General features: G+C 39.5%; 1 protein-coding gene across 2 annotated transcripts in view; it reads right to left on the minus strand.

The window, feature by feature from the left end:
* The window catches only part of PDSS2 (decaprenyl diphosphate synthase subunit 2), a 185,853-nt gene extending 177,107 nt beyond the window's left edge, over positions 1–8,746 (minus strand). For both annotated transcript variants that reach the window (XR_001603546.2, XM_016217501.2), the window contains exon 1: positions 8,221–8,746. Coding sequence is in view for 1 of the 2 variants with exons in the window: in XM_016217501.2 (XP_016072987.1) it covers positions 8,221–8,513 (293 nt within the window). In the remaining variant the exon portion in view is untranslated. The remainder of the gene's footprint in view (positions 1–8,220) is intronic.
* Between the last annotated feature and the right edge of the window lie 700 nt (positions 8,747–9,446).

The raw sequence follows: 9,446 nt of genomic DNA on the forward strand, positions 1-9,446 counted from the left end.
GGGAGAATCTTCCAGGACCAGTTGGGAGACATACACGTCTTCAGAAGAGACATTTATTCTAAGCTTGGATATGATTTCCTGTCATGCTTTTACCAACACTACCATCTGTGGACTTACCTGTGTGCTAACATGAGACTCAACAGTGCCTCTCATGAATAAAACCACTTCCCAGCAAAAGTTATTCAATTCGCTGGCGACCAAGGGCTTCTCTAATTCTTAACATGTACCCTTGCCATCTCGCAGAAGCAGCCAGGTCCACAAAATGGTGAAACAGCCTATGACAACACAGACAAGGGTCCAGCTGGGAGTTACCATGTTGGGAGACTAGGCTGTTGCTGTGAAATGCAGTTTATCAGCTGATCCAGCCCTCTTCCAACTGGATACTGGATGTGACACTTCTCACAACAACAACTAATGACCTCTCAACATTTTGTTTCCTGTCTCTAAGACTGGGAGCTGCTAAAAGTGTTTGTGTCCAAGGAAAGCATACTTCTACCAACAGGCATAAAAAATGGTGCCTCTGAAATGGGAGGTGAAATTGCAGAAATAATCTATTATTCTAATTCATTAAAATGAATTTATAATAATAATAATAATAGCTAACATTTGGATACTTTGTGTGGCAGGTAGTAGTCTAAGCACCTTGTCTATATTTGCCCATTTAATCCTCGCAAAACCCTAAGACGTAGGTACTATCATTATCCTCATTTTACAAATGAGGAAACTAAGGTACAGAGAGGTTAAGTAAATTGCCTGAGATCACAGGGCTTGGTAGTGCTACAACCAGGATATGAATCGAAACAGTCTGATTCCAGAACTCATGCTCACTATACTGCCTCTCATGAATTCCTGAAGGGCACCAACTATGTCTTACTCTTGTTTGTACACCTCGTGCCCAGAGCACCTCAAATATTTGTGGAATGAATTAAAATGTATAATTTTCTCCTAGTCATCCAAGAAAAAGTCCTTCATAAGTAATGTAGGTTTTCCGTCAGTAATTACAGAACTGAATCTAGAAAGGGTCTTTCATAAACATGGGAGACTAAAATTAAATTTCTAATAATAAATTCAAAGAGCTCTGAAGAATTTTACCATGCAGAAAAAACTAATAATTTTTTTTAGTAGCCAAGTACTGTAGTGAACTCAGTCAGGAACAAAAAGTCTTTACCAAGGAATCAATACCCTCTAAGAGAGAGACTAAATGTCATAATTTATCCCCAGTAAATGCATACTAAATTAATCCCATCTATCAAAAACTGAAATACAGATCAGTGTTTTGAAGGCAAAAGTAAAAAGACAGTCTTTAAACAAAAATTTAATCCTAAGAGCCAACTCTGTCAAGATTAATCAATTAAAACAAATAAAGCCACATTGCTCAATAAAATCAGCTGTTTAAGCAACAAAATTTAATCAATTATATATAAAAAGTATTAGTCATTACCTTTAGAACAATTAAGTGTTCGCCATATGTATTAAAAGCATTAAATTCTTTACAGTAGATAGTACATGATGTGAATTTATAAGAGCTAAAAGTACTTAAAAATAACTATTTATATAGAAATTTAAGTGATTAGAAATAAAAATGTATATTTTATACAAGTACATTTAATTAGCAAGAGAATAATGAACCATAGGGTGCAAGTTGTACTGGGAAGAAGTGGGGGTTGATGAACTGTCACCACCTTCAGCTTCTCCCACTCTAACAATTTACATCACATAGCTGGGTTTCGACTGCATCCTACATACCACTGTCCCACCTGGATAGGTCCACAATCCCTCACCCAAAGTCCCTGAAACAAAATGTCTTTCCAAATTTAAAATTTTTTATTTTAGGAAGATGCATTTTACCCAGCACTCCAGCAGGATATGGGGCAGTACCCTGTAATCAAACACATTAATATTTCTGCAGCAAAATGCAAGAATATTCACATTAAGTGGAATAAAGAAAGACTATAAATAATCTCATCAGTTTGGGTCAGGTTTATGAGTCTGAAAAAACATTGTCTTATGAGCTTTTAGGAGTTTTAAATAGTAGGGAAAGGACTATAGATTTGTATCACCATATTGCACTCAATCTGCTCATTTCCTCCTTCAGAAGTGATGATGGCTTCCTTACTTGCCATATTCGGTTACAACACTAACTTCTACGCTAGTCTAGAATTGGCAACACCTTTGGAAATCATTTAGTCAAACTCCTTACTTCATTGCTTAGGAACTAAAGCCCAGCGAGATGGGATAACTTCCTAGGGTCACACTATTCCCTACTGACAGATGAAACTAGAACATATAGGTCTGCTGTCTCCCAGGCTTTCTGTTTGTTCATTCGTTCATTCATTTTTTTCTCTCTCAATTCAAAGTGATTTTTTAGTTTTCCAAAATAATGAAATAATTATAGACTCACAGAAAGTTGCAAAAATAGTATTAAAAAAGAGTCCTATATATCCTTCATCCAGTTTCTACCAATATATAGCTGTAGTACAATATTAAAACAAAAAAATTAACATAGGTATATTAGTGTTAACAAAATTACAGCGCTTATTCCATTTTCATCATTTTGTTCAACTGCATTTATTTGTGTGAGAAGGTGTATACAATTCTGTGCAACTTTATCCCATGGACAGATTCATGTAACCACGATCCCAATCAAGGTACCAAACTGTTCCATCACCACAAAAAAGCTCTTCTGTATTTACATTACCCCCTGCTCCCCAGACTGTCCCTGATTCTGGCAACCACTCATCTGTTCTCCATCTCTATAGTTTTGTCACTTTAAGAATGTTGTATAAATGGAATCATACAAGTATACAAACTTCTGAGATTGTGTTTTTCTTTAATTGTGGTAAAATACATATAACATTTACCATATTAACCATTTTTAACTATACAGTTTTAAGTATATTCACAATGTTGTGCAGCCAATCTCCAGAACTTTTTCACCTTGTAAAACTGAAACTCTTTAACTATTAAAAACAACAACTCCCCCATTTCCCCCCTCCTTCCAGCTCCTGACAACCACCATTTTACTTTCTCTGAATATGACTACTGGAAATAACTCATATAAATGGAATCATACAGTATTTGTCTTTTTATGACTGGCTTATTTCACTTAGCATCAGGTTCTTAAGATTCATCCATGTTGTAAAATGTACCAGAATTTCCTTCCTTTTTAAGGCTGGGTAATATTCCATTATATGTATATATCACATTTTGTTTATCCATTGATCTACTGATGGACATCTGGGTCGCTTCCACCTCTTGGCTATTGTGAATAAGGCTGCTAAGAATATGGGTGAACTAATATCTCTTTGAGACATGCTTTCAACTCTTTTGGATGTATATCCAGAAGTGGAACTGTTGGGTCATATGGTAATTCTATTTTTAATTTTTTAAGGAATGAAACTGACTTTTTTCAATCAGGACAATTCTTTTGAGATTCATCCAAGTTGTTGTGTGAATAGTTCATTTCTTTTCATTGTTGAGTAGCATTTCATTGTATGAATTTGTTGAAAAGACTATTCTTCCTCCACTGAACTGCTTTTGCACCTTTGTCAAAAATCAACTGGGTATGTTTGTGTTGATCAATTTCTGGGTTTTCTATTCTATCCCATCAATCTGTCTTTTCTGTTCCTCTGCTAATACCACACTGTCTCGATCAAGGAAGCTCTATACAATACAGTATTAGGTAAAATGATTCCTCCCCCTTTCTTCTTCTTCTTCTTAACATGATTTTAGCTATTCTAGCTCCATTCATTCTGCTCATTTTACTTTATTCACTGCTTATCCTTGCTTTTAAGGTCCTCCCTATACCTTGTAGAGGTATGACAGCCTGAGGAAGAAAGGAGAAAAAATAATCAAGAAAAAATAATGAAGGAAAAAATATGTAATATACTATCATCACCTTAAAATATTACCTATGTAAATTCTACCCATCATCTCTAATGACATCCCAATTTCTTTATGAAGGTTATGTACTATTCCAGGCCACTGTAGTCTCTTTAAATGTAATAGCTAATATGTCTCTACTACTCATTAGCCACAAATCATTTACTTACTTCTGTCAGATATTTATAAATACGGGGTGGGGCAAAAGTAGGTGTACAGTTGTGAGTACTTGAAACAGTTTATTCTTGTATAATTACTTATTAATTATTGCATTATTTTCCATATGGACAACTGTACACCTACTTTTGCCCAACCCTATATACTGGTGTCAACAAAATATCTACTCATTAAGGGAAGCCATGTTTTGTATTTCTTTATATTCCCCCATAAGCTTCAATAAACATTGACTTAATTAATTGAGGATTATTTATCTAATTGGGGCTTACAACAGAGAGATCCTAAAAAACCTAGAAGAATAAAGGTAAAAAATTACCTAATTGCTACATTGTTCCTAGTAACAAGATCATTATTTTACCAAATCTCGATTTTAAATTTAATCTCAATTCTGAATTAAACTGTTAAAGAGTACAGTTCTAGGCTCTTTTCCCTGTTCTTGATAAGATGGTTTAGGTAAAGAAAGAGAAGGTAGTAAATAATGACTTATGGTGATTTCCTTTTTGTCTCCTGCTGTTTGCCAAAAATGTCACCATTCATCTAAATTTTAGGGCTACTAGACATGACTCATCCCTAAATACTATGTAGATTTATCCAAAAAAGTAAAGTGATCAGATGGGTTAGAACATTGACTTATGTAAATACTAGAAACTCAAAATATAAAATGGGACTGTAAAAAAATTACCAAACCTGGTTTCCTATGGTCCTAAATATATCAACAACAAGGAATCTGTGTCCTTTTGCTAATATGCTGAGAGCATCTTCCTCCTTAATTAGCAATGCTTTGCTGTCAAGATCTCAACAAAGTAAGATGCGTAGTATGTGAAATAACATAGCTGCCCAATGCTGTTTTTAGCTACAATTTACAATAATCACAATCTGCCTACCCTATGGATCAAATGCCTATCTGTACATAGTGTATATAGATATACAGGATGGGGCAAAGGTACGTTTACAGTTGTGAATACAAAGAACAGTTTATTCTTGTATTATTATTTATTAATTATTGTATTATTTTCCATACAAACAACCTATTTTTGCCCCACCCTGTATACATACCTCCCTAAAAGTTTTTGCTCATCAGGTACCTGTGAGTGAACTTGAAATAACTTGCAACACACACTATCTGCATGTAATAAAACTATATGTAGATTAGCTTTGTTTCCTTACAAAATAAAGCAATTCATAGATGTTACTGCAACAGCTTTGCTGGAACTTATTTTGTTCCTCTCCAATTCTTTCACTGTAGTATGGAACTAGGTATGCAGGGTAGGCTACAATCAGGAAAGTTTCAAAGCTATCAGCCTTGTGTTTCTGGTGGCCTCAGAAGAAATCTTCTCCAAGACCCCATCTGATAGTTTGGCAATTAACAAGATGAATTGGAACTCTTAGAATATACATATTAATAAGGCTCTTTTTAGTTCTGCCCTTTTCACTTCAGTGCTTTATTACAGAGACTGCAATATGCACAATGTAATATGCTATTACAACTCCCAATGCTAACACTACCATTCCTATCACACACACATCCACACACTACTTGATTAGCAAAAATTAAGACACCTCTGCCCAGCTAGGCGTGGCTCAGCGGTTGAGCATCAACCTAGGATCCAGGTGATTGGGGTTCGATTCCAGGTCAGGGCACATGTCCGGGTTGCGGGCTCAATTCCCAGTCAGGGGCATGCAGGAGGCAGCCGATCAATCACTCTCTCATCATTGATGTTTCTCTCTCTCTCCCTCTCCTTTGCTCTCTCTGAAATCAATAAAGATATATTTTTTTAAAAGAAAAAAAGATACCTTATTATTCTGGTGTTGTGAGAACATGGAGTAACTTGAGTTTAGACACTGCTCATGAGAGTGTAAACTGGTACAACCACTCTAGAAAACAATTTGGTATTACCTACTAAAGCTGAACATGTGCATATATTCCTATACCTATTCTCTCAAGACAAGTACACCAGGATACACATGCAAGAATACTCACAGCAGTATTTTTCATAAGACCAAAAAATGCAAACAACCTAAAAGCTGACTGAAAAAAGACTGGCGTATTCACCAATAGGATTTTATACACCAGTGAAAAATGAATGAAGTCCAGTTAAACACAACATAGATGAATCTTAGAAACGATGATGAATTAAAAGAGCAAGTCATAACAGACTATATGCAATAAACTACCATATTAATAAATTTCAAAAAGATGAAAAATTAAACCTGTTATTATTTAGGGAAACACTCATGCAATTTTAAGAAGGAAAAATAAACACAAAATTCAGTATACTTGGGGTCAGGAAGATGGGCCCGGGAGTAATTCAGCTTCAAGAGGACTGGTAAAGTTATAGTTCTTAAATTGGATGATAAACTCATTAGTTCCCTTATTAAGCTTTAATATGTGTGTGTGTGTTGAGTGTTTATTATATAGAATTTTTTTGAGAACTAACATTCCAGCTATAGGACAAGTTTAGCCCACTCATAAGATTACATTCTTGATAACTGGGAATGATGCCAAGAAATAAAATCACTCTACTATTGCTATTTGGTAACTTTTGTAGCAACAAAGAAATTACAGGTGTCTCAGAAAATTAAAGCAAGAGGATGGGCAAAGGAAGTGGGGGTGGCTATAAAAGAACAATGTGAGGAATCCTCGTAGAGATGGAAATGTTCTGCATCTTGACTGTATCAATGTCAATATTTTGCTTGTGATATTGTACTCTAGTTGTGCAAGATGTTACCACTGGAAAAACTAGCTAACTGGTACACTGGATCTCTCTGTATTATTTCTTCCAACCCCAATTGATCTACAATTATCTCAAAGTAAAAATTTAATTAAAAAAAACATAAAAAGAGATAATTTTCACCCAGGGTTTCAACACTTTGGCACTACTGACATTGGGGCACATAATTTTTCATTGTTAGGGACTGCCCTGGGCATTGTAGGGTGTTTAACAGCATCCCCTGGCCTTTATCCACTAAATGCCAGTAACATACCCAGGTTGTGACAAGATCTCCATACACTGCCAAATGTTCCCTAGGGGGCAAAACTGCCCCATTAGAGAACTGCTCTAGTCATAAAAGCAAAGAAGAGCTGTGGAAATGTTCCTCAAGATTGAAGGAGACTAAAGAGACATGACAACTGCAATAGCTGATCTTAGACTGGATCCTGTACTAGAAGAGGAAAGAATGCTTTTATAAAGGGAATTATTAGGTAGATTAACAAAATTGGAATATCTATGATAGATTAAATAAAAGTACTGTACCAACATTAAATATTCCTAAGTTGATTACTGTAACATAATTATGTCGATAATATTTCTATGCTTAGGAAATGCACAATAAAGTATTTAGGAGTAAATGACCATGATATATACAATCTACCCTCAAATGATTCAGGAAAAATATATATGTGTATGTGTGTATATATGTTTTACCTATACATGTGAATAGTATTTGTATATACATTATAGGTGAATCTGATGAAAGGATATACAGGTGTGTTCACTGTATTATTTTTATTCTTGCAACTTTTCAGTAGTTTGAAATTATTTACAAATAAACAGGTGTGGTGGTGTGTTTTTATTTTAAGTGGAAGCAAGAGTTGTGGTCCTTAAAATCCTAATGGGAGGCTTCAAAGTAGTCCAGCATAAGTGATAAAAATCCCAGGAGGATAATGACTACTGACTGGATAAATTCCTACTTCAAGCCTGAGGCACCCGTTGAAAAGAACTATCTACCTTCAGCCTATCTCCCCTCCCCATTCTTTCTAGAGGTGACCTCTTAAATAGTACAGAATTGAAAATGAATCCATCCCACTTTTTAAAGATCGTTTCTAGCAAGTGACTCAAACTCACGTCCCCACTCAGTTCCTCCACTAACCACTGAGACATCTTCATCCTCAATCCAGCAAAAACGCAAAAAGCATACACGGGTTTGTTAAAACAACCAAAAACAAAAAACCCACCCACTTACCCGCTCAACTGAGCAGAGAGTTAGAATGTTAAGGTGAGCGGACTAGAGAAGAGACATCACCCAATGTCCAGGAGGGCTGAGGAACGGAAGAGGTAAAAAGAGACAAGCAGGGGGCCAGCCTGAGGGAGGCGGGAACCGGTGCGTCGGTTGGAAAAAGGGACTCGAGTGCGCGCGTGTGCGGGGGCAGGAGGAGCTCACCTGGCCGTGGTAAGCAGAGGGTGCTGAGTCCCCACCAGCTTCCGCACCTGCATAGCGATGTTGCTGAGCTCGTCGCTCAGGAGGCAGCGGAGGCTCATGAAGGACGTGGGATAGCCCACGATCTTCTCCGCCTCCGATACCACTTGATTCCAGTAGGCCGGGGACTTGGAGGACTGGCCACGCCAGGAGCCCACCGAGACGGGGCCGAGGGACGGGGACCACCGCAGGAGACGCGGGGGTCCCGAGGCCTGGAGATAACCGGGCACGCGCAACAGCAGTTGCGGAAGGCTCATAGTTTGAGTCTGGGAGTGTCAGGGCCTTCAGGGTCTCTGGAGGTGGAGCGGGGAAACCAACCAGGGGCAGAGGAGGAACTTGCAGGGACTAGAAGGAAGCGGAGAGTCCTGACCCTCAGAGGCGCGCGGGTTCCTGGAGCTGTGACCAGAAATGAACTTTAACTGCAGCTTTCTGTAGCCTAGTCTAGACAGATAACTGCCCTAGCTCAGCACTGCCCCCGGCCTGCTGGGGTGAAAACCGCGGCCCATTCCCTCGTGGGGGACGCCATATTTAGAGGCGGGGAATGCGGCCTGCCGTAAAGACCGAGGCGGGCCGTTCTGGAGCTACGATTGCCCCCTGCTTTACGGCACAGCCGTGAAAGCCCCGAGGGGGTGGGGCTCTGGAGGTGAACCCCGGAAGATGCGGTTGGGTGACAGCCTCAGCCCCTCCCACCCCCTGGCCCTGGCCCTGGCCCGCGGAGGTCGAGGGTTGTGGGAACGTCGGGGTGGCTTCCTGGTGTCGCTGCAGCGCCTGGAGCCCAAGCCGAGTGTCATTCATCGGAGCATTCCCGGCGCCCAGCACAGAGTGGGCACACGTAAAACTTTGCGTGACTGAACGAGGGTGTTTTTTTGCAGCGCCCACCCCGCCGCGAGAGAAGGGCGTCGGCCGCCCGCCCTGGAAAGCCCCTCGGAGCTATCGGTCACCAGCCCCTGGCAGTGGCCTTGGGCCGGCGTGATGGCGGCCCCCGGGGCTGCGGGCCTTCAGGAGCTGTGGCTCGTCGGTGGTGGGGATGCAAAGTTCATGCGTGGGTCTGAGCTCTCGGGCCCTCAGCTCCAACCAGACAGAAGGAAGGTGGCGTGGCCCGGCCGAAAGGGTTCCTTTTCCTAAGGAATGTCCTCTGTCCTTGTCCGCTTCACTGGCCGCCTCGCTGAGGCTCCTTTAACCCCTTTGTA

This window comes from Miniopterus natalensis, chromosome 5 (assembly GCF_054644295.1).
Source record: "Miniopterus natalensis isolate mMinNat1 chromosome 5, mMinNat1.hap1, whole genome shotgun sequence".
NCBI classification, from domain to species: domain Eukaryota; kingdom Metazoa; phylum Chordata; class Mammalia; order Chiroptera; family Miniopteridae; genus Miniopterus; species Miniopterus natalensis.